We start from the raw sequence: 25,300 nt of genomic DNA on the forward strand, positions 1-25,300 counted from the left end.
AGTAATAGTAAGAGATTGAAGAGACTATTCTTTCAAATATTTTTCTATGCATTTAATCCCACCCACCCACCCAAATTAGAAATCACACTATATACACTGTTTTGCATTTAGTCTAATCTGGACTTTTTTCCATGTCAGTACATGCAGACCTAACTTTAAAAAAATGAAACAGTACAGAGGTGTTCAATGTAAAAGGTTAAGTTCTTTAAAATAGTTTCTATGCTTTTAACAAAGCTTAAAAGAGCGGAGGCCTGATGGCAGTATCTTTACCAGACTACGATCTATCTGTCCTCAAGGCATTCATGGGGGGCTGCCTGACCATAGGGACCCCGGCTCAGCCCCTGCCACCCCCAGACTTAGTGAGGGGGAGGGAGGCTGGGGCTGGGCTGGTGTCCCTCTCTCTCCCTCCGCCTCTCTCTCTTTCTCTCTGGCAGCTCCCCGCAGGGGCAGCATCCAGTACAGAGACCCCTGCTCTCAGGGCTCTGCATCAGGGACAGCCAAGCATAGTGGTTGCCATGGTTACCGCGGGCCGAGCACGTTCCGGGTTTCAGAAAAGGGGAGGGTACGGGAGAGGACAAAGGGACGGGAGGTGAGAAGAAGGAAGAAGGGCGCACAGGGATATGGAGGTGGCCAGGGAGGACGGGAAAATCCCCGAGTGTGGGGATGGCAGGGGCAGAAGAGGAGGGAAAGGGGCATGAAAAGGAAGCGGCGCCCTAGGGGGCTGTGGGAAGGCGGAGGCGTGGGAGCCGCTCCGAGACTTGAGGTTTCTCAGCCTACCTACCCGCCGGCCGAGTCGCCCTGCTCCGCCATTTCCCGTTGCTAGGCGACGCCATCAACATCCGGCGGGCGAGGACCACGCGCCGGGCGTGTTAGGCGGGCGGCCTTTGTGCCATTTACGTGCATTAGAAACACAGAACATCTAAATACGTAACTATATTAAAGCATAAACATGCATTTTCTCCATCTCTAAGTCCGAACTCTATCCCATCTGGCTCAATTTCTGTAAAGCGACAACCGTGTCAAGGTTCGTCCACCTTGCCTCTGCGCCCCAGGGGACCTGGGACGGCTAAGTGCCCTGAGCGTGACAGGAGGAGGTGAAAGCGCGAGGGTCTCCGGAGCCAGCTGCATCTTTGGGGACCGAGAACCCTGCTTAGTGCCCGCCCGTCCATCTCCAGACCTGGGGGGGCTCAACACCCCCTTCCTGGGGGTTCTGCAAAGAATGCTTGGCGAAAGAGGGATGCCCTGTGGCCTCCTGATTGGGGTAGTTCTCTTCCTACCTTAAAACGGGAAGAACAAACACAGGGGCTGGGACCGAGAAGGCGAGCGCGCACGTGGAGCGTCCCAGGGGTCCTGCCTTCACGTTCGCGGCAGAGACCAGCGACCGGAGGCCGTGGCTGGAGGCTCGGCTCGGAATGGAATAGGGTGGCCGGGCCGGAGCCTGGTGTGGGAAGACGGAAGGTGGCTAGGGCAGTGCCGCGGCCAGGTTGGGCCGGGGGACTCGCCTCGGGCCGGGATAGGAGTTGGGTGGGAGAGCGGGGGGGGCGGCCTAGCTGGACTGGGGGCCGGGTTTGGGCAGTGCTGGGCTAGGGGGCGGGCCGGGGGCCGGGCCTCGCCGGGTGTCCCCGCCCAACCGCGCCTCACTGGCGGCGTCGGCAGTGGCGGCGGCGGCGGCTCCGGGAGCCGGCGCGAATCCGGCCCCCGCTGCGGGACCCGGGTGGGTATCGGGGGCCGGCCAGGGGCCGCGGGGGCGGGGTCCGAGGGGCCCGCAGGGGATCAGGCGGCGCCCCTGGGCTGGACTGGGTGGGGGCGCGCGGGGCGCGTGGGCCTGCTGCCGCGGGGCCCGGGAGGGGCCAAGGTCTGGCCGCAGCCCGGAGAGGTGGGCTGGAGTAGGAGCAGGGCGGGCGAGAGCACCTCGGATCACTCGGGGATCTCCCTGGGGTTCCCCACCACGGCGGGTGCAGGCGCCCCGGGCCGGGAGTGGGCCTAATTCTGGGAGACTCCGTCTCCTCCTGTCTGGAGCCTTGGACCCGAGAACTTGCGGTCTTTGTCTGGCTGGATCGTTAGAGCACGCGAATGAGAACTTGTAGGAGGCCGCCGTTTGCTAACACAGGCCCCCCCAAAGTGTGCATTCCACCCCCCCAGCGCGCGCGCTCTTGGCATTCCCGGCCTCGGGTTGGCAGCCTGGCTGTTTGAGAGTCTGATGTCAGGAAACTCACTTCCTTTAGGCCCAGGCTCTTCCTCCTGCTTTCTTAAAAAAAGAAAAAAGAAAAGAAAAAGAAAAAAAAAAAGGCAATTTAAGATTGCTAAATATAACCTAGGTAATGCTGCCAGAAGCCAGTGAATCTTGAAATCCTGTTATTCTCACACTCGGAAGTTGGTGTCATATGTTGGCCACAATCTAGTTCAGATTCTATTCAGAAATAGAAAACGACATAATACATTCTCTTTCCTTACTGTGAGGTTTGTTTTACTGCCACCTTAAGTTCATAGGAGAAGCTGGGCTGGTCTGCCAGCCCCTGTGACTGGTCCCACTGACCTTTTTTTTTACCACCTGAAGGCACCAATTTCTGCATCCAGAAAGAAGAGGGAAATGGTTCTCAAAACAGTCATGTGATGGAGCATTTGTCAGAGGGCAGGTGCAAAGGCCCAGGTTGGAGAATTCCATTCCAAGTCTGTCACAGATTGATTAGAGAACTCAAAAAAAAAAAAAAAAAATCTGTGTACTGGTTTTAGAAATTCCTCATTAGAAACATTAATGTTTAAATGCTTAGAGAACATGTGTAGGTTGCAGACGCAGCTCAGATCCTGCATTGCTGTGGCTGTGGTGTAGGCCGGCAGCTGTAGCTCTGATTCGACCCCTAGTCTGGGAACCTCCATGTGCCAAAAGCGAGTGCAGCCCTAAAAAGCCCTAAAAAGAACATTAAACACTTTTAAGAACCAGGAAAACGTTTGCAAAAAAGAATCATTAGGAGTTCCCGTCGTGGCGCAGTGGTTAACGAATCCGACTAGGAACCATGAAGTTGCGGGTTCGGTCCCTGCCCTTGCTCTGTGGGTTAACGATCCGGTGTTGCCGTGAGCTGTGGTGTAGGTTGCAGACGAGGCTCGGATCCCGCGTTGCTGTGGCTCTGGCGTAGGCCGGTGGCTACAGCTCCGATTCAACCCCTAGCCTGGGAACCTCCATATGCCGCGGGAGCGGCCCAAGAAATAGCAACAACAACAACAACAACAAAAAGACAAAAAAAAAGAATTATTAAGGTGAGGAATGCCTTTTCGTATTAACTGTGAAGCTCATTGATGGCCATCCATGGTACTGGAAGGCACCTTCTCTGCTAGTGAGCTTAGCTGGTGGAGTGTTTATGGTGAGCAGTCTCAGAATATCAGTGGAATTTTTTAATCCTCAGCCATGATGGTTGTCATGTAAATAGCTTTTGATTATCACGCATGAATTCACTTAGCCCACTAAACAAACTCATACAGTTAGGACTGAGGTGATCCCCATTTTGAAGATGGAAGCACTGACACTTAGAGAAGTAAATTCCCCAAGTTCATGCAGCTGGGAGTGACAGAACTAGAAGCCCTGAGCCCTGGATGCTCCAGCTCCAGAAAACCACTGGACCACACTGCCGACCCTCTTGTAATGGGACCCTATCATTCGTATGCACACACTCTTCCTGCCCCCCTTTTTGCAGACAAAATAACATGGTTCACTCTGCCAAGTGATTCATAAACATGCCAGAGACTGGAATCTAATCCATGTCCCCACTAACTGCTAATATCAGTTCCGTTTAGTCTAAAGAGCCCCCAGGCCTCAGCGTTAAGGCGTCTGAGAAAATAGCCATTGGGTGCTGGTCTCTCTGCCTCAGGTTTTGGGAAGCTCGGGGCACTGGTTAAAACATGCTGTGGCTGTGGTGTAGGCAGGCCGGCAGCTGCTGCTTTGATTCAGTCCCTAGCCTGGGAACTTCCACATGCCACAGGTGCAGTCCTAAAAAAATGCAAAACAAAACAAAACAAAACAAAACAAAACAAAAAAACATGGCCTCCAAAGATACATTGCTGGGTTCAAATACCTGCCTTGGTCCATAGTACTGACATAATGCCTCTGTGCTTTGGTTTCTCCATCTGTAAAATAGGGGTAATACTACCTAGTACCAAGGTCTATTGAAAAGATTAGCTAAGCACCTAGTACCTGGCACATTCGAAGGGCTTGTTACTCTACATTTTAAATTATTATTAATGACCATCATTTGCATTTTTTCCTATTTAACTAGTTTTGTAAAAACATTTGGTTTCATCTTTGGGTTCCTTGCATGCATGGTCCATCAGGTGCAAAGATGATCATAAGCAGAAATGGTATTCTCCACTGTGGCATATTCACACTCTTATCTCTGTAACTCTGCTGGATCCCTGTGGGCTATCCAGGGACCAGGGTGATCAGCTTGCCTGGCAACACAAATCTGGAGTCGAGATTTTTAACTTGTCACCCCACATCTGGCTGAGGGTCCCCAATTTTTTCATAGGCCTGAATCTCCTCCTGTAAGTTTAGCCAGTTAGTCTCATACAGTGGTACAGTTGGGGAGGAGGGCTTGAAATATGAAGGATTTGTAACAGTGGAGGTTGGTTTTATTGGTATACATTGTGTCGTGCTGCTGTATTTGTATTAGGCTGATGAATATGGATGAGGCTAATGTACAGACAAGAAGGCACAGGTTTATACTCCTCCTCCCCCCCGAAATTGGGGAAATGATATAGGAAATCCTTGCCCATTCGCTTCAGTGCTGGTGGTTTTGATGTTATTTACTGACCACTCATATGCCCTTTGGGCACCTGGCCTGGCATCGCTAATAAATCTGCTTTGATGAGCTGTATGATGATATCTGATCTGAAACATGTCCTTTATCCTTTGAACTGATATAGGCGTCCTGGGAGAGGAGAGAAACGGAGCCTCTTAAGGCTAAGTTTGGAGGAATAAATGAGGAGTTTGGGATTAACATATACACACCATGATCTATAAAATAGTTAGTCAACAGGGACCTCCTGTCTAGCACAGGGACCTCTACTCAGTGTTCCATAATAACCTAGATGGGAAAAGAGTCTGAAGAAGGATGCATATGTGTTTGTATAGAACCGAGTCACGTTGCTATACACCTGAAACTAACATTATAAAGCAACTACACTCCAATATAAAATAAAAAATTACAGTAAAAAAACACCAAGGGAGTTCCCGTCGTGGTGCAGTGGTTAACGAATCCAACTAGGAACCATGAGGTGGCGGGTTCGGTCCCTGCCCTTGCTCAGTGGGTTAACGATCTGGCGTTGCCGTGAGCTGTGGTGTAGGTTGCAGACGCAGCTTGGATCCCGTGTTGCTGTGGCTCTGGCGTAGGCCGGTGGCTACAGGTCCGATTGGACCCCTAGCCTGGGAACCTCCACATGCCAAGGGAGCGGCCCAAGAAATGGCAAAAAGACAAAAAAAAAAAAAAATTAAAAACAAACAAACACCAAGCTCAACGTCTGCCTGCGGTAGGTTCAGTCCTATGGCCAGCAGAAGGAAAGAACAGAAAGAACCCGAATCCGTTGTCCAGTCTGAATGGCAGCCCTGCTCCACCTGAGCCTTGGACAATGGTCATTCCAAGTGTTTAAAGTTGATGTACAAGAGGAGGGCTCTGTATGGACCCACCTGGCCGCGTAAGAGGTATGGCAGTATCTTTTCCATGCTCTTTCTGGATGGGCTCCTGTAGAAACCACCATGATATGGGTGCACCCCGAGCCTGCCTGGGTCCGCTTGCACACTTGGGTGTCTGTGCTGGTTTTCCACCGAGACCACGAACTCATCATCTGATAAATTTGTCATTACACTCCCGGGCGTTAATTGGGGCAAAGGGCAAACTTAACAGATGGCATTCGACACCCGTTCACTTTTCGGTTTCTGTAGTAGAAAGTGTTCCCCGAGAAAGATCACCTGTGTTGCCTTGCAGGAATGTTGTTCAGTACATTTTCCCCCAGTTTGATTTCTGCTTTTTGGTGCATCGGTTACTCTTTTGCCACAGACAGTGGGAACCTCAGTGTGTTGAAGTTTCCAGGCATGAGGTTGAAATCAGATGTACCTCATCCCTGGGCTTGGTTGTTGATTTCCTGGCTGCATTTGCACATATCCTTGCCTTTCGGGTTTGGTCCTTCCTCTGTCCCCAGTCCTGCCTCATCTTTCAGTCCATCATTTCTTGCAGCCTCATTTCCTTGGCTCTTTGGAAGAGATGGTTTTGGGGGCTTGCTGTCGAGGGGCACAGGCAGTAGAGGCTTTGGGACTTTCCAGGGAGTGGGTGATAATCAAAGTGACAGCTGGATAGTTAAGGGGGAAAGTCATAGCCAGGCTGGCCACCCGATCTCCCTGAAGCCTCGTTTCTTTAGCCATCTTCTCTAGTTACAGCCTCTTCTAGGTCCTTTTTCCTTATGCCATTTGGCCTAAGGCTCCAGCTCTAGGGTTTATAGCCAAACCTCGTTCCTTCATTTTGAAAGCAAGTTGACTGTCTTATCCTCACTTCTGCACGGAGGCCCTGCCTGCAGCAGCTCTGTATCTGGGCCAGAGTCTTTTCGGTGTGAATCCTGAATGAGATACATGGCAGCGAATGTATTTCGTTTCTGCAGTAATCCCATAATTGACATGAAATACAACCAAGAGGAGGGGTGAGGCCAACTCACAGGTGTTTTATCTGGGCAGCGGCACTGACAGAGACCCAAATTCCCCAAACTGTGTGCCCCAGAGAACGGGGTTCCCCATCTGCAGGATTTCTCTCACCCATTAAACTGTAATACGGGGAGTTTCCAAAAAGTCTGTGGTGCCTGTGCCTGGTTCTGGGAAGGTAGAGGGAGCTGGGGCTCCTGCGAGGTGTCTTAGCAGCAGATATCTTATGGGAGGAAAACGATCCTTGTTTGCGTGTGTCTGGCTCGTGTTTAAGATAGCATCACCTTGTCCACACTCTGTGTTTATTGGGTTTTGAGGGCAAAGCAGATGAACCGGTTTCTGTGGCCACAGACAGGAGACTGGAGCTCAGGGTATTTTGCTCCTGAGCACTGTGGCAGTGACAAGGCCAAGGGAAGAATCACCTGTGGGCTTTGCCCCATGATGTGTCCCCCTAAGGATCCAGTGGCCCCACTCCCTACTGCCACCCCCCCCCCCAGTGGCAGCTGTCACAGTGGGTGTGGGCTGTATCCCTTACACTGCCAGTTCAGCAGGCTGCCAGGACTGCACCTGTCCTGCTGCCCAGCATGGCCCCGAGGCAGGCACACAGCGCTGAGAAGGGCCTCTCTCCTACCGGCTCCAGGCCGCCCTCTTTCTTTGGTCTCCCTAAGAGGGTTCAAGAAATATTTGGGCCTTTGGTTCATGTGTTTTCCCATTTGAGAGCTGCTGGGGGCCCTACACCAGCCCAGGGATTGAGGCTCTGGCACTGGTCTGCGCAGCTATCCTCTGTCCCAGCCCGCTGCTCCCTCAGCACAGAGGTCAGGTCCCCCCTCCTGGGCCTAGGCCTGGCTTCCCATCCTCCTGCTTAAAGGGTAGTCACTCTGCTTGGGGATTTGAAGGTCAGTGGAGATGGAAAGCCCCCTGAGAGTTAGAAGTCAGCTCCTTACAGTGTCCTTGTTATGGTGTGTGGGCAGAGCAGTCCCCACAGATGCCACTTCCTAGTTTTGGGAACTTGTGAATGTAATAGTTCATGAGGCAAAGGAGATGAAAGTTGCAAATGGAGGAGTTGTCATTGTGGCTCAGTGGGTCAAGAACCCAGTATAGTGTCCATGAGGCTGCGGGTTTGATCCCTGGCCTTGCTCAGTGGGTTAAGGATCTGGCACTGCTGCAAGCTGCAGTGTACGCTGCAGATGCAGCTTGGATCCGGTGTTGCTACGGCTGTGGTACAGGCAGGCAGCTGCAGCTCCGATTCGATCCCTAGCCTGGAAACTTCCATATGCCACAGGTGCAGCCCTAAAAAGAAAAAAAAAGTTGCAGAAGGAATTAAGGTTGCCAATTGACCGGTCTGATGCGGGGAGGCTGTCCTGCATTATTCAGTCGGGCCGTGTCATCACAGGGTCCTTGAAAGTGAGAGGGGGGCCGGGTCAGCTTCGGAGTGATGCCGTGTGAGAAAGACCACCCTTGCACTGCTGGCTTTGAGGGAGGAGGAAGGGGCCACAAGCCAAGGGATGCAGGCGGATTCTAGAAGCTGGAAAAAGCAGGAAAGTGACTTTTCCCCTAGAGCCTTAGGAAGGCACACAGCCCTGCTGACACCTGAGTTTAGCCCAGTGAGACCTGAGTTGACTTCTGGCCTCTTGAACTGCAAGATGATATACCGTGGATTTGTGGTGACTTGTTGCAGCAGCCATGGGAGACGTATGCATGCAGAACGGAAGTGCTTTGTGAAGGAAGTGGGAGCGGAGGCTCGTGTCTTTTCTAAAAAGGTCATTTCTTATTCCATGTTTTGTTCATTTCTGGCTCTTCGGTGACTTAGCCCTCCACCCCCACCCCCCTGCCTGGAGGACTCTCTTTCCTGGAGTAAAAAAAAAAAGAAAGAAAATCACCAAATCTTGGGGGACGGATTTTGGTCATAGATGTCTTAACTTCATCCCTGTAAATAATTAGCTAGAGGAGAGCCCCACTGCACCACTGCCACGCAATTACAAAAGCGTCACTGCCTCTGGGCCAAGTGTCAGCGGCCACGTGGCTCTCCGGGCTGGTGGCGGGGGGCGCAGAGGAGGGAACATGTGTGCTTAACAGCAGGCCTGCTGCTGCCCACTGGCTCCAACCCAGCGGTAGGGCCGGTTCTGAACAGCGCTGCCAAAAAAGAAATCTGCTACCTTCCCAGCCCTTCCTCCCATCTTGGGGCTGCTATGGTTTCTGACATCTTTCTTCTCTAGGCACCCCCCCACTCTCCGAGCACCTCAAAACCCCTCAAGCAGACTTGAGCTGCCTTCATCCCGTCTAACTTACCCCTGGAAGCCACAGAGGCCAAAAATCCCTAGTTCGCAAAGGTGCTCTGAGTCTGAGAGTTGCAGCTTATTGGGAAACAATACCTCCCTAGCCAGGGAGTTTCTGCTGAGAGTCTTTTGTTTTATTACAGTGTGTGTTTTTTTCTGAGGGAAGGCCAAGTTGATCTTTCCTTTCGAATTACGCAATAGGCTATTTTGCAAGAATATGGGCCTACGTAGTGGTCACTGACAGCTTAGAGCTGCACAAAATTCAGCTTGTAATTGTGTGTTGATCACAGATGTGTAAAAGCCAGCATGGGCATTTTTATGTTATACTTTTTAAAATCATTGCCTTTTTTTTTTCCCCCACACTCAGGCTGATGCACATTCTAGATCTTGGCTTCACTCCATCTCTGTATTCCTTATGCCAACTGCCAGGTTGGCATTGCTCTTCTTTTCATCAATAAAAACATGGCATTTGGAACTCTACTGAAGATGGCATATTCTTGTAGGCCCCTCATCAAAGGAACTCCTCAGAGATATCTTAGACTCGGGAGCTTATAATCTAAAATCAACAATACTGATGCAGACATACACATTTTATTTTATTTTATTTTTTAATTAAAATGTAGTTGATTTACAATGTGGCGCCAATTTCTGCTGTACAGCAAAGTGACTCAGTCGTAGATAGATGGATAGATTTTTTTCTTTTTTTTTAAGGACCACACCTGCAGCATATGGAAGTCCCCAGGCTAGGGATTGAATCAGAGCTGCAGCTGCCAGCCTATACCACAGTCAAAGCAATGCAGGAGCCTTAACCCACTGAATGAGACCAGGGATCAAATCCACATCCTCATGGATACTAGTCAGGTTCTTAACCCACTAAGCCATAACAGGAACTCCCTATACAATCTTTTTTAAATAATATTTGACATCATGATCTATCCCAGGAGACAGAGTTCCGTGTGCTAGTCAGTAGGACCTTATGGTTTATCCATGCTAAAAGTAATAGTTTGCGTCTACTAACCCCACACTCTGTCCATCCCACTTCTTCCCCCCAGACATAACCATTTTAAAGTAGAAATATTAAGTGAATAAATTCAAGAAGAAGCAGGTTTTATCACTGTCCAGGATCTACGTAGACCCGTTTCTCTATCCACCTTCATCTCTCAGTACTTGGGGAGAGGATTTAACAGTATTGGTACAAAGTGCTTTGAGCATCTCGGGCTGCTGTTTTGATTTTAGTTAACTCTAAGTCTTTACTAGAGAGGCAAAAAGTCAGATAGCTGTTTCCGGCTACAGGCTTCCCTGGTTTTGTGTGCCTTACAAGCTCTCCTGATGGCGTTTAGAGGTTTTACTAGAAGTGCCCTGGTCCCCACCTTTATCCAGGTAATAAGGAAATAAGTCTGGCCTGTAGAAAGACCCCAAATCCATGGAAGGGTCTGAACGTGGGCAGCCTTTCTGGAGCACAGCTTTCTGGTTTACCACGGGGTTGGGTGTCTTTGTTCCCACCAACCCCACAAGACGCCAGGTCCCTAAGCTCATGGGTGTAAACTGCCCTGCACATCTGAGCAAGAACCAGTCAAGGTCGCGTGTCTTGTGGATTCAAGGGCACAAGGAAGATCTCCCATCAGGTTGCTCATTCTGTGCCAGGCCCTGGCACTGCTGCTGGCATCCTGCCCTCAGCGCAGGCACCCGAGATCCTTTTGTCACTGGCCTGGAGCTTCCTGCTCTTTTTCTTGTCCCCTTCCACATAATTCTGCCTCGGCTGGTCTCTTTGGGTACAAGCGTCCTGGTCTCAAATCTCTTTTTTAAGAAAAATGAATGTATGTTATTTTTCAGAGCAACTTTAGGTTTGCCAAAAAATGAGCAGGAAGTGCAGAGTCCAGACACCCTTTCCACACTCCCCTGCTCCTCCCGGGGCTCCTTCCAAACAGCCCCTGTCACCCAGCCCCCAGGGCAGGTGCCAGGCCCTTGATTAGCTCCACCTCCCTCCCTACCAGTCTCCCCTCCGTTCTACACGCCCCGTAGAGGCATCGGCCCTGCTCTGTGCCTGGACTTCACCCCTTCCTCGTCCTGAGCTCCAGCTCCGACCTCCCTGCCCCTTATGCAGTGCTCCCCAGGAACCTTCCAGCTGCCTCCCACCCCTGTGAGCTTCGGGGTGGAGCAGTCACGTGCCCCCCTCCCCCTGTGGACCTGGTGAATGCCCCCAGGAGACAGTGTGCCCCCCAGGCCACCCCTGCTGGGCCCCTCACTCCACCCCACTCCTGGTGAACCAGTAGGGTTCCCAGTTAGGACAGCCTCAAAGTCAGCAGGGGATGCCTTTCGGGGCCTGCAGGCTGGGCAGGAGTGGGTGGAAGAGGGCCTGGGGCCCCAAGGTCACGACCCTCCCCCTCTTAGGCAAACTGTTCAAGGCCACAAGCCAGCAGTGGGGCTGGGAAAGGGGTGCAATTCCGGCTCCACAGGGGGCAGCTGGTCCAAGGAGTGAGGGGGACACAGGCGCCTGAGCTGCGCCTCCTCATCCCCAGCCTGCTAGACCGTCCTCCCGGGCCCTCCCCAGCCTCTGGCCTTCTGCCCCTCTGCCCGGGCTGCTGCCCCTCGGCAGCCCAGGCCTGACTCTGCTCCGGCCGCAGCTCCCCTTTCAGCAGGGCAGAGGTCGGGGAGCACTTCTGGCTGTTCTTCAGGCCTGCTCCTTTCTTCCACGTCCCTGGACACAGAGCCCAGCGCTCCTCTGCTCTGGTGACACGTTTATGAACTCCCTGACAGATAGGAGCCGGGCTGCTGGGTGGGGACAGGGCTTCTGCATCCTGGACCCGCCCAGCGCCCTCCTGCCGATCCTGTTTCACATCCGACTGGGGAGAAACTGGGGGAGGTGGCGGAGGGTGAACCCAGGCAGCCACTGGCATTAATTTGCGCTGATAACACTGATAACGGCACAGCCTGAGCAGCAGAGGGGCCTCCTGTCAGAGACCCTTCCCCACCTCCTTCTGGGGGTGGAGGGGAGCCGTAGGTGAGTGGTTCCCCTCTCAAATGGGGATGGGGTCGCCTGGCTGTCCCCCTCCCCTGACCTGCTGCGCCAGGGTCTAGGGATTTGCCATCTGAGTTTCTTAGAGCCCCTGGTTTGGAGAAGCACTGCATCACGTGACCTGAGAGCATCCGGGCCCCAGTGCTGTTCTTTTTTTTTTTTCCTCCTTTTTACGGCCAAGCCTGCAACATATAGAAGTTCCTGGGCTTGGGGTTGAATCGGAACTATAGTTGCAGGCCTGTGCCACAGCCACAGTCACAGCAACACCGGATCCGAGGCACATCTCGCAACCTACACCACAGCTTGCAGCAACACCGGATCCTTAACACGCTGAGTGAGGCCAGGGATTGAACTCGCATCTTCACAGAAACATCACTGGGTCCTTAACCTGCTGAGCCAACGGGAACTCCTCCAGTGCTATTCTTTGTCAAGCTGTGTTTTCTTTTCTTTTTTTTTTTTTTAGGGCCACACCTGCAGCATATGGAGGTTCCTAAGCCTGGGCTGGGGTCGAATCGGAGCTGCAGCTGCTGGCCTACACCACTGCACACGTCAGCGCTGGCCACTGATCAAGGCCAGGGATCAAACCCACATCCTCATGGATATTAGTCGGATTCACAACCCACTGAGCCACGATGGGAACTCCTCAAGCCATGTTTTCTTAGTGGCCCTGCTTGATCTGGGGTGACTGCACCCCTGAGGGTGTTGTCGTGCGCTTTGGGTGGGCAGGCTGCCACACGCATCTGGGGATGGCCTGGCAGCAATGATGTTCTTTGCAATTCTTTTTCTTTGCTCTCTTCTGACAGGGTGGGGGGTAAACTCAGATTTGTATTCACCAGCTGGAGGACTGGGCTAGAACTGCCAAATTAGGATGCTGCCAATTAGAGTCACGGAAGCTGAATAGAAATTCATACCAAGCGAGGAGCCCAGTCTCTGCTGGCTTGCGTGTCACCCTCCTTCCCCACCCATGGTCAGCCACAGGGCACGAACTGTGACTGGAGCTGGGGGCAGTGTTGGGGGGGCACTGTGTCCCCATGTGGTAAAGTGGACAAGAGGCCTGGACAGGGGTGAAGAGCCCCTGGCATCCTGGAGGCATGGGCCTTGCATTCTAAATAGCAACAAGCCATCTCTTTAAACAGAAGCACAATTAGGCAGGAAGTTGGGTTCAGGAAAGTACCGCAGAGGCTGGGGTGCCGGCGCCGGCGAGGGTGTGTTTGGAGAGCTTGCTCTGGGTTCCTTCCTCTGGCCCAGATGAGGAAGCTGTGGCTGGCGGGCCCCCGGAACTGCTGGGTCCTGGGGAGGGCAGCGCTGGCCGGGCACAGTCATCCTTTCATTCGCTGCGCAGCAGAGCCAGGTTTATAGCCCAGGTGCGGGGTGCCCGTCCCCGCAGGGGAGAGGGCGGCTGTAATCCATGGTGGGAAAGGCAGGCCAGCAGATTTCTGAAATTTACAGTAGCATCAGTGGTGCTGCAGTGGGGTGGGGGTGCTTGCTGGGGAGGGAGGTGAAAATGGCCCACCTTTCTGCTTCTCCCTGGTGCGTGTTGGTAGAGCAAGAATCACGCGTGGCCATCACGTGTGCAATGTGGGAGAAGCCGAGCGGGTGTAGACCAGAGCACGGGCCAGGCCACGCAGGACTCTGGGTCACTGCCAAGGGGCCCCTCTTTTAAAATCTCCCATAAGATTTTACATGTCAGGCATCCCAGCTGTATGAAGCCATTAATGATTTCCCTCTTATGAAGCCACAATAAAAGCAGGAAATAGTGATAAAAACAACACAAACATTCAACGAGCTGGTGACGAGTTCATGTGTACTGCCTCGTCAGGTAAATGTATGCTTTGAATTAGGCTTTTTGAAATATCAAGGGTCGGGCACTGAACATGGAAACTAGGAAAATTAGATGAAAATAAAAGCCATCAGCGACCGGATCTTTGTCTTGGGAAGAATGATACAAAGTTTAAAATGATAAGAAGAAAAAATCACTAAGGAAGAGTTACGGTCAACCTGCCTAGAAATTTAAAACCTCTGTACTTCAAAATAATAATGCAATTAAAAGGCAAACAACAGGAGTTCCTATGGTGGCTCCGTGAGTTCAGAACCTGATACAGCTCCACCTTTGCACAGGAGGTTAAGGATCCGGCGTTGCCGTAAACTGTAGCATGGGTTCTGGATACAGCTCAAGCCTGGTGTTGCTGTGGCTGTGGTGTAGGCCGGCAGCTGCAGCTCTGATTTGACTCCTGGGCCAGGAACTTCCATGTGCCTGACTGTTAAAAAAAAAAAAAAGAAAGAAAGAAAGCACAGACCACAAATTAGGAAAAAGAGAGCTCTTTCATACTAATAAAAATTGCAACACTCCAGTAGAAAAATTGGCAATGCCCACAATAAAAGACAATTCACAGGAAGAACACAAGCATTTAAGAAACATAGGACAACCAGCCTAAGTGAACTGATAATCAGAAAACCATTTTCCAGTTACCAAATTAGCAAAAATTCAAATCCCTAAAAATTCTGGTACCTTTTTGAAATCCATTGGACGTTATGTCAGGGGTCCAGTTTATCCTCCCAAAGAAATTGCCAGGAATCCCAGCAATTATTCTAAGGAAACAGAGGATACAGGTGAAGATTTGCATATAAAAACGTGAAGTTTATTAAATAGCCACTAATTGGAAACCAAACATCTAGTGCAGGTGGCTGGTTCAAGAATGGCACATCCTTGTAACATGTTTATAGCTCTTGAGTTGGAAGGTTGACGTTTTGAATTTTTAAATTTGTTAGTAATGTACTGTGGGTCCCAGATGGGGTTTTATGGCAGTTTTCTGTGACCGCCATAAAAAAGTACCATAAAATGGGTGGCTTAAGCCCCAGGAATTAATTGTCTCGAAGTTTTAGAGGCTAGAAACCTGAAATCTCCGTGTCAACAGGGTTGGTTCCTTCTGAGGCCTCTCTCCTGCCATCTCCGTCTTCACGTCGCGTTCTCCTTGTACACGTGTGTCTACGGCCAAATTCCCTCTTTTTAAAGGACACCAGCCACGGGGATGAGGGTGTGACCTAAGTCTGGTTTCCTTTGTATGGAACCTGCTTCCAAGTGAGGGTGCATCCGGGGTGTGGGGTTAGAACCTTCACACGTGAATTTGAGGAGGACGCGCTTCGGGGTGTCATGCATGGAAAACATACTTATGTTGTAACCGAAAGCAAGACGTGGTGTGATTCCAGTGGGTGTTGTTTTGGTAGGAAAGACACAGAAGCTGGTAGAAAATACACAGATATTTTTGGAGTGTGTGATTTAAGGGACATGTATTCCTTATAATTCTCTGAACACATTCCATAAATTAAAAAAAGAAAAAGCTTTTAAAAATAGGTCAAGGATTCTCTACTTCTCATTTGATGGAGAGCGGAGGCTGGGAACCAGGCTTAGTTAGAGATGAAACAGGCTCACAAAGGAGCAAATACACTGAAAAAACAAATGAGGATTGTCTGAAGAGAGTAAATATTCGTGGCTAATGTTTAACAGGCGTGCCTGGATCTACCCAGAGGCGCCTCGTCTCCCCCGCTGTACAACCTGGGGGTGGAGCTGGGAGACTGTCCTTGTTCACCCAGGTGACAGAGCGGGGGTGGGGGTAGGAGCCAGAACACCAGAGGACAGATGTCTCACGGCCAGGTTTGTCTGCTCACTGGGTGACTTGGGATGTTCCACACCCACTTTCTTTTTTTGGGGGGGGGGGCGTCACATACGGCATATGGAGGTTCCCAGGCTAGGGGTCGAATCGGAGCTGCAACTGTCAGCCTACACCACAGCCACAGCAACACCGGATCCTTAACCCACTGAGTGACGCCAGGGATCGAACCCACAACCTCATGGTTCCTAGTCAGATTCGTTTCCGCTGCGCCACGACGGGGACTCCCGCACCCACTTTCTTATTTGCAAAACTGCACTTAGCCTGCACCTTCCAGGCCACAGTGGGGTTTCACGGCCCATGTGCGGGAGACACTACACTGCGAATACTTGTCTTTTAGATTCCCCTTCAGATCTTCCAGCACGTTCTTCGGATTATCCTCCACAGTGGCATGCCATCTTCGTTTAAAGACGGTGTGGTTTTTGGGATCAGCTGAGCATTATTTGCAGCTCATTCTGGGTTAGGGCAATTAAATGAGGTGATACCATTTGAGGCTCAAAAGGAGGTGAGGCTCCTCCCTGCCCCACCTTGCCCACGTGGAGGCGCAGGCCCCAGGAGGCCACCAAGCACCTGGAACTTGGCTGGTCTGAACTGGGGTGTGTTTAAGTGCAAAACACACACCAGACTTTGGAGACTCAAAGACAGTAAAGTAGCTCATCAATGATTTTTTTCCAGGAGTTCCCATTGTGTCTCAGTGGGTTAAGAACCTGACATAGTGTCCATGAGGATGCAGTCCCTGGCCTCACTCAGTGGGTTAAGATCTGGCGTTGCCACAAGCTGCAGTATAAGTCACAGATGCGGCTCAGATTTGATGTTGCTGTGGCTGTGGTGTAGGCGAGCAGCTGCAGCTCTGATTCAGCCCCTAGCCTGGGAACTTCCATGTGCTGCAGGTGCGTCCGTTAAAAAAAAAAAAACAAACACCCAAATTATTTCCGTATTGATTACACACTGAAATGACAATATTGGGGTTATAACAGGTTAAATAAAAATACGATATTAAAATGCATTTCCCTCTTTTTTTTTTTTTCTTTTTAAAAGTGTGGCTCCTAGGAAATTTCACATGAGCCCTGAGGTGTGTTTCCTGGGCAGCGCTGGTCTGGAGAAGGGAATTCATCTTCTTGCAATGGCTCATAAACTGACCTCATAATTCTAGGATGATTCTTGAATTCTAAAAATGTTCTGGACAATGGAATAGAGTCATTATTAGAAGAGGAATATAGCCTTTCCAGATGATTAATTGGAAAGAAAACACATATTTTGATATGTAGGTTCCAGTGTGAGTTTAAGCTTCACACATTGGTTGTCATACATTGTAATGCGCCTTGAGATGTTCAGGCAGGAGAACTCGGCAGTTAAGACAGGGAGAGCCGCCCCCTTGACCTGGGGTGGCGGGAAGGCTTCCCTAGGGGTCGGCTTTGGGGGGATTTAGGTAACGAGCAGCCCTACCCCAAGCATCTAGAAAGCAACCTGAGCCAGGGCTGGGCCACCGACGGCCTGAAGACCAGAGCTAGACTTCCTTCTGTTTCGTGCACAAGCTAAGGATGGTTATTACATTTTTAACGGTTGAAAAGTTCGGAAGAATTTTCTCGTGTAAGACGTTGAGATTATAGGACCCTGGCATGAGAATTAATAAACCTCGTAGAAACACAGTCACACCTGCCCCTGTACTGTCTGCTTCCAACCGCAGGGCAGAGTCGAGTGGTTTCAACAGTGACCACCGGGCCCACAGAGCCAAAAATATTTGCTGTCTGGTCCTTTGCAGGCCTGGGTTGCTGTCCCCTGGACCGAGAGGCCAAGTTGATTCTTGCAGCCCCACATTGAAAGTGGGGTCTCAGGATGGGTTCAGGAGAGCTGGGTGGATTTGGGGCCCTGGACGTGGCTGAGAACGGAGGGACCATGGGTCAGGGCTCAGGAGGCAAGGACCCCAGCTGGGCTTGGGCCCCGGGGCTGGTGATTTTCAAGGCCATGCTGACATTGGGAACCTGCACAACGAGAGAAGACAGTGGTACGGCCCTGGGGCTGGCAGGGCACTGTCAGAGGAATGCTGTGTCTGGGAGAATTAGCTGGAAATATGCAAATAGAGGGGAGATCCGAGCTGGAGGGAAAGGAGGGGCACCTGGAGAGCCAGAAGGGGCCAGGGATCCAGGCTTGAGCTGCCCAGTCCCAGGACGGTGGAGGAAGATAGCACGGAGACCACTTCTCCCTGCGAGCCAGCTGGACCCCCAGCCCCGCTCTGTCTGGAGAGCCTGTCTAAGCGCTGGAGGCAGAAGGGACTCCATTTAGGGACTATCGCAAATCAGCTCTGGATTTGGCGGGGAGCGTGCAAAATGCAGAAAGTTAGGAGAACAATATAATATAATATGCCCTGAGCACCTCCACCAGGGGATACTTCAAAAAAAATTTATTTGGGTAAAATATGCATTAGACAAGATGCATCATCTCAACCATTTTTAAATGCACAGTTCAGCGCCATTAGGTACATTTGGGTACATTGTTGTGGAACCGTCACCGGCATCTGTTTCCAGAACGTCTTCATCTTCCCAAACAGTAACTCTCCCCATTAAACCCTAACTCCTCATTCCCCCCGCCCCTGCCCAGGCATCCCCCCTTGTTCTCTGTCTCAGATTCTGACTATCCCAGGGACCTCAGGTAAGAGGGGTCCTACAGCCTTTGTCCTTCTCTACCTGGCTGGTTTCACTGAGCATAACGTCCTTAGGGTCCATCCATGTTGTAGCAGGTGTCAGTTTCCCTCCTGAAGAGCATTCCGTGGAAGGGATGGGTCACATTTTCGTTTATCCACTCCCAGTCAACGATTCTCTCATAGTGGCGTCAAGGCTTTTCCTGTTTCTTTCTGAGAGATTGATTGCAGCCCTCCTTTGATGCTTGCCTCTCAGCTCCCTGCCCTGCCCTGCCCTGCCCTGCCCTGCCCCGCCCTGCCCCGGGGCTGGCCCGGCCCCTGCCCAGCATGGCCTGAGTCTCGGACATCCGTGATCTCTGACAGGATGTAGATTTACCCACAAGCCTTCATCTGCACCAGCAGCACCACGCCCAGTCATCCCACGCCCAGCTTGCTGTGCCCCATCCATGGGAGCACCTGGTTGGTTCATGTACTTTCTGCCTGGGTTTTGTTTCATTTTTGCTAGAATTAAAACTGCTTTTGGGGGTGTTGGGTTTTCATTCCATGTTCTCCGTCCTTCCATTTTCTTGTCTGTGAATTGCCCGCTTTTTCTGTTAGGCTATCACTCCTTTTTGGAGGGAGGCTTCAGGAGTTCCGTGTGTATTCTGGATCTGAGCCTTTGCTTTAAAGAATGCGTTGAATGTATTACATTTGCCGTATGTAATGTATCCCCTATTCCTTGCAACCCCTCCTGGGTGAGCTGGCCAGCGTGTGTTGGGACGGCAGGCTGGGCTTTGGGATGAGGAGGACGCACGGGGCAGGTGGGGGTGGAGGAGGCCAGGAAGGGTGGAAGGAGGAAAAGGGCTGGGAATCCCAGGGAGGAAGGGGACAGGGCATGAACCCTGAGCAAAGAGAAAGCCTGGAGGTTTTATAAAGTTGCTGCCTTGGGAACAGCCTCCTCTGAGGCCATTCTCTGCAGGTGGATTTTGCCCCCTGGGGACATTGCGTAGCCTGGAGACGTTTTCAGCTGTTGTAGTGGGAAGGGGTGCTAGTGGCATCAGCGGATGGGGGCCGGGGCACCCCTCCCACTAGGAGCGACCTGGCCCCAAGTGTCCATGGCGCCACCGTTGGGAACCCAGCTCGCCCTCCCTGCGCCTTGGGCTACAGCAGGGCCCCTTCTGTGGTCGCCCGGCTTCCATGTTGAGCCTAATGACGTGAGGCAAGATGCAGCCCCAGGACACTCGGTCCAAGTCCATGAGCTTGGGCCATGCCTTCCCTCTCTCTCTTCACTCCCCAGGCAGGTCTGGACAAGCCCCGCCTGGGCCCGAGCGCACGGAGGATGGAAACACTCCCCGGCAATGTCTCTGGGCCGCCTCCTTCGCCGGGCCTCCTCCAAAGCCTCGGACCTCTTGACGCTCGCCCCTGGCGGCGGCGGCGGGCCCCCCACCGTCCTGGATGGGGAAATCATCTACTCCAAGAACAACGTCTGCGTGCACCCGCCGGAGGGGCTGCAGGGGCTGGGGGAGCACCACCCAGGTGAGCCCGGACCGGGAAGGCCTGGGGTCAGGGCCTGGGAGGGAGGGCGCTGGAGTCACCGGCCTGGGGAGAGCTGCCTGGTTTCTCTAAAGTTAGCAAGCTCTTGGGAATTCCCGTTGTGACTCAATGGAAACAAAACTGATTAGTATCTGTGAGGACACGGGTTCGATCCCTGGCCTCTCTCAGTGGGTTAAGAATCTGGCGTTGTCATGAGCTGTGGTGTAGGTCACAGACATGGCTCAGATCTGGCACTGCTGTGGCTATGGTGTAGGCTGGCGGCTGCAACTCCAATTCAACCCCTGGCCTGGGAACTTCCATATGCCGCGGGTGCAGCCCTAAAAAGCAAAAATAAAGTTAGCAAGCTCCTGAGTCACTTCCCCATTTGCCCTAATTTCCCCATCTGGGATGCAAGCCACTGACCCTTGACTCATGGAGGTCAGGGGGCAAGATGGAGAATTAGGCTGTACTTGCAAGTGGAAGAGGGCATTTGGGCACTACAGGGCTGCTGGGAGCGGGGAGCCGCCTGCCCTGGAGAGGGAAGTGGAGCGTCCTCCCCTGCAGGAACCTGCCCGATAGGGGCTCTCCCCCAGCCCCCCTCAAGTATGTGACCAGCCCTCAGGTCAGGCAGGCGGCTTTATCCCTCCCCGCAGCCTAGAGGTTGGCAGTGAGGACCCAGTGGGGTGTGAAGTGGGTCTGGGAAGCTGGGGACGTGGAAATCCTTGGTCCTGGGCACCCTCTGTCCTTTAATCCACCGTTTCTAAATCAGGGAAGAAAACTCAGACTCCGCAGGGATGGAGATGGAAGCGGGTCCTTTCCTGAGCCTCCTGCCCAGGAACCGCCTTACCCAGGGCCGTTCCCGGACACGGCAGCCTGTGGCTGGCCTTGATCCCTGGGAAACTTTTCCCGTGGTGACGATGACTCTGCTATCCTTTGCCAGGCCGCAGAGAAAGAAACCGTGTACTTCCCAGGGCTCCAGTCGTGTTCTGAGCCCTGAAACGGCAGGCGGCCCTGTGCGCTAAGGCCCAGAGCCACAGGTTCTCTTGGCAGAGGTGTCCCTGACTGTGACTGTCGTCAGGCTGGGGGCCTGGGGGTGTTCGACCTGGTCATGGCAGCTCGGCCCCCACTCTTGGGTCCTTCAGCCTGGCTGCCTGGAAGAAGCATCGGAAAGGTGGGTTAGTGATGCAAGCGGCCTGTGTGTTCCTTCGTCATCCGTGCAAATGACTCACAACAAATAAATGTATGGCTTGATTTAATTTGCATGATAACTTCCTGAGAGTGGCCAGAGCCCAGGCAGGCCTCTCTCTCGGACAAGGATGCCGATGCTCAGAGATGCTCCTCAGCTGCAGCCGAGGGTGGAGACGGGGCGAGGGCAGGCCTTGGGCTCTTCCCATGGCCTCCCCAGGCTGCTGAAGGGTGCTTCCAGGTCCCCAGGCCGAGTGCACCTGCAGCCTGGCTGCAACTTGTCCACGTCCAGACAGAGGCCCCCCCCATCAGATGTCCGTACAATTAAAAGGTATGAATTACAATCAGATCTGGACACTTTATTGCATGTAAATGATGTGTCAATAAAGTACTGAATAAATTAATTAGAAAGTTTAAAGTATGCTAATAAATTCTTTGAAAAGTATTCTGTCCTCCTACCTTGCTGAGCTGGTCTTTACAGTCACCTGGATGATTAAGTGCAGATTTAGAATCACCGGACTCTCCAGACCCCAAAGCAGGAGAGCCAGCTTCCAGCCCCAGCTCTTTCCTGCACTACAGGGGCCCTGGCCATGCCGCTGGGGACACCACAGCCTGTCCGCAGGCCTACATACAGTTCAGGTGGCAAACCTCAAGCAGGCTCTGGAAGCAGACTCTAGACTGTGTGGACAGGGGCCTCTAAGGTCCTGGTCCCGGGGGTGTGCTCTAGAAGGAGATGCAGGCTCTGGGTGGCATGTCTTCTTGACCCCAAGGATGCCTTACTACAGAGCCAACTCTGAGGGTATGGGGAGGGCACAGATTCTAGGCTTGGGTCTGAGGTTGTTGCATGTCTTGGGCATAAAACAAAAAGAGCAGCAGCCTTTGGCGGGCTTCCGGTGTCATCCTGTTGTGATGGGAGGGGAGGGAGAGGAGGCCCCAGGTCCCAGGCTCCCTTCCCAGCGCAAAGCCCTGTGATCTGAGGGTGTGGAGACACTCAGGCTCACCCAAATATGACTCTTCTGCACAACTGGCTGACAGCCCCCCACCCTGAGTCCCCCCCCTTTTGGAAACAGGAGCCGTGTGAATGATTCTGTGTTGAGCTGGAGCCTTGGGGCTCAGGAGGGGCCCCATCTTGTGCCTTGGGGGCTTCTCAGAACAGAGACCAGGAGGCCTGGAACACTGAGGCGATAGGCCCACCTGAAATAACAGGTGCCGCAGGAGGGAGCGCTGCCCGCCCCCAGACTGAGCATCGGGGGCCCAGAGAGCTCGCCCACTCACCTCCAGCCTTGGAGAGTCACTCCTCTCGTCGTTGTCAGCTATCCGGGCCATGACAGCGAAGACAGCCCCTTCTTCCAAAAAAGCATCATTAGAGAAGAAACGCTAACGATCCGTGGCCGACTGGAAACAGCCCACTGCCATTCACCTTAGATTGATTCTTTTTGTGACAAAGAAATCAAACCTGCAACCTGCGTCCCTCCTAACCCGCGAGGCTGTGAGGCTGGTGGGGCTCCTGGGTCCCTGTGCTCCTCCCCAGCTGTCTGCGCCTACCCGGACCGGGCGGCTGCTAGAGGCAGGGGAGCTCTGGGGCCCCAGACAGTGACAGGATGGGGGACTGAGCCAAGGAGGAGGACAAGCTGCGTCCTGCGGGCCCGGGCCTCCCAGATCTGCAAGGTGTGTGTGCTTAGAAAATGCCCACAGCTCGCATTCGTCCCGAGCCCAACTGTGTCCCTTGGGTATGTTTTCTTTGGGCCGGGCTGTGTCTGGAGCTCGGCTAGTCTGCACAGCGCCGCAGTTTTAACGTGGGTGTGCTCCTCTGAGAAGCCAACCAGAGGTGCGTCATGCAGGGCCCTCCCTAACCACCTGTCCTCCTGACCCCTCACAGGCTACCTGTGCTTGTACATGGAGAAGGATGAACTGCTGGGGGCCACTCTCATCCTCGCGTGGGTCCCCAACTCCCGGATCCAGAAGCAGGACGAAGAGGCGCTGCGTTACATCACCCCCGAGAGCTCCCCAGTGCGCAAGGCACCCCGGCATCGGGGCCGACGCAGCCAGAGCTCAGGGGCCCCCCACCAGCCATCCCCCACGGAGCCCAGGCCCTCCCTGACCCCCAGGGACGAGGACATCCTGGTGGTGGCCCAGAGCATCCGGGACCCCGAGCACGCCAGCCCTTCGTCCGAGGACAGGGAGAAGCTGGCCCTGGGCCTGGGGACAGATGGCCCCCTCCCCGCCTCACAGCCGGTCCACAGCGACTCGGGAATCTTATCAGCGGTCGGTTCGCAGGACGGGATGGAAGAGGGCCGGGAGCTGCGGCCCGAGGCGGGCGAGGAGGAGGGCTCCTTGGAGCTGTCGGCCGAGGGCGTGAGCAGGGCCAGCTCCTTTGACTCGGACTCGGAGGCCTTCTCTTCGCCCTTCTGCCTCTCGCCCATCAGCGCCGCCCTCGCGGAGAGCAGCAGCTCGGTGTTCCTGGAAAGCGAGAGCTGGTGAGTTCCCGATTCCCGCCCGGCGCCTCTGGGGCCCGGAGCCCTGGCACGTGTCCCGGCTCTGCTTGCGGAGCACTGAGGATGTCTGTGTTCCATCCTGTAGGCACCAGGCTCTCCCCACGCCAGAGCCTCCACACCCTGTGTCTTACTTCCTGCAGCCCCAGGGCACTGTGACAGATGCCGAGCCTGGGGTGGGGGGCTGGGGGCTCCCCCTTCCACTCCCCTTCCCTAGGACTAAACAGTCCCTGCCAGGTCTAACTGGCCTCTTAACCCAGTCCAACCCCCCCCCCCCCGCCCAGAACTAGGCCCCCAGGAGTCCTGGCATCTTTTCCTGGCATCCCTGGAACGGCAGAGATGGTCCGTTATCCCATAACCCCAGGCAGACTCCGGGAGGCCTGGTGGTGGCAGAAGGCCTGTGGGGGAGGCCTGGTCCCCAGCCAGGCTCTGTGCTCTCCCTGTGTCCAAGCTGGCCAAGGGGCTCCTAGCCTTTCTACCTCTCATGCCCTTGAGCTGTAAGCGGCTGGATCACAGACCCAGGGGGAGGTTGGCTGGTTACTCTACAGCCTGAGAGCCCAGAGGAACAGGATGGCTGGACACGTTGGGGGCTCCGTGGCCCAGGCGACAGCCTGGAGGGGCAGCAGCGAGATCCACGTGCACGTGCCTCATGGGGGAGGTTGTCACAGTGTTGCGGGGGCCACATGCAGCGTCGTTAGGGGTCCTCAGGGGCTCACAGAAGCGGGCACGCCCAAGACGCAGGAACTACAGGCTTGCGCTCACCCAGGGCAACAGGGGCAGCAGCCCTTCCCATGCTCGGCTGGGCTTCTCGCGCTCCCTGGATTTCTCGGTTAACAATGGTGATGGGGGTGATCTGAGTGCGGGCGTTACTCAGACGGTCAGCACGCGATTATCGAGCTCACGTGTAATGAGGTGGATGGTCTGAGCTTTGTCCGGACCCTGGGCGTGTGTGCCATGGCTTACTTATTGTTGTGCCCATAGCCACCCCAAACCCTGTGATGGAGGCCCTAACACCACCCCCTGTGTACAGAGAAGTTAAGGAACTTGCTGGAGTTCACAGAGTAGTTCAGGAGCTGAGCCAGGTTGGAACCCAGCTGGGTCTACGGGAGGGCTGGAAGCCTGGAAGCGAAGAAGGCAGGCTGCTTCGCTGGCTTCAGTGGAAAGGAATTTGAGATGGATTCTTTCCTGTTGTCGTCCACTCAGTAAGATGTTGTCCATTAAAGCCCAGCGGTGACCCGATAACACTCATCTGGAGCCCAGCCGGCGTGTGTAAGGGGAGCGGTCAGCTGTAGCCCGGGACTCCAGGGGCCCAGAAGGTCCTCTGACCAGAGGACCAGGCAGGGCTCTGTCAGAGCGCCCTCTCATGGTGCCATGCTGCCAGTCACTCTTCGTCCCCCTCCCTCAGCCCCTGAAGCCACGAATCCACCTTGTGTCTCTGTGGATTTGCCTGTTCTGGACCCGTCACATCAGTGAGGTCATGCCGCTGGTGTCGCTTTGCATCTGGCTCCTTTCACGAAGCGTGATGTCCTCAAGGTCCATCCAAGCGTGTCAGGGGTGCACTCTTGGATTTGTGTTTCTATGGCTGGCTGATATTCCCACGATGTTCACGTGAGGTTGGATTTGGGAGTGTTAGTCTGTTGGGCGTGCCCGGAAGACGGTGGTGTCATCGGGGAGATCCCTCCCTCTCCGTGGAGCCCCAACAATTCCATATCACTTGCTTTTCTAGCCTGGTCAGTCCAGTTCAGCCCAGGCTTTGGGTGGAGGCAGGACGGCCATGAATGAGATTCCCTTTCCGCCTGCCAGGAGTGGGGCTGAGGTGGAACCAGCCTGTCTCTGA

General features: G+C 53.5%; 2 protein-coding genes across 9 annotated transcripts in view; one reads left to right on the plus strand and one right to left on the minus strand.

The window, feature by feature from the left end:
* Nucleotides 1–874, minus strand: part of CCDC40 (coiled-coil domain containing 40) — a 40,530-nt gene extending 39,656 nt beyond the window's left edge. For both annotated transcript variants that reach the window (XM_047758439.1, XM_047758438.1), the window contains exon 1: nt 782–874. In XM_047758439.1, coding sequence (XP_047614395.1) covers nt 782–810 — 29 coding nt within the window. In that variant the 5' untranslated portion in view covers nt 811–874. The remainder of the gene's footprint in view (nt 1–781) is intronic.
* A 779-nt stretch (nt 875–1,653) lies between these two features.
* The window catches only part of TBC1D16 (TBC1 domain family member 16), a 76,517-nt gene continuing 52,870 nt past the window's right edge, over nt 1,654–25,300 (plus strand). For 2 of the 7 annotated variants that reach the window (XM_047759267.1, XM_047759269.1), the window contains exons 1-3: nt 1,654–1,714; nt 19,551–19,789; nt 22,851–23,448. In XM_047759267.1, coding sequence (XP_047615223.1) covers nt 19,612–19,789; nt 22,851–23,448 — 776 coding nt within the window. In that variant the 5' untranslated portion in view covers nt 1,654–1,714; nt 19,551–19,611. Of the gene's footprint in view, nt 1,715–16,659; nt 19,790–22,850; nt 23,449–25,300 lie in introns of those variants that run through there. The other 5 variants (XM_047759268.1, XM_047759271.1, XM_047759265.1 and 2 more) reach the window with 5 other exon arrangements.

Source organism: Phacochoerus africanus, chromosome 14 (assembly GCF_016906955.1).
Source record: "Phacochoerus africanus isolate WHEZ1 chromosome 14, ROS_Pafr_v1, whole genome shotgun sequence".
Lineage (NCBI taxonomy): Eukaryota > Metazoa > Chordata > Mammalia > Artiodactyla > Suidae > Phacochoerus > Phacochoerus africanus.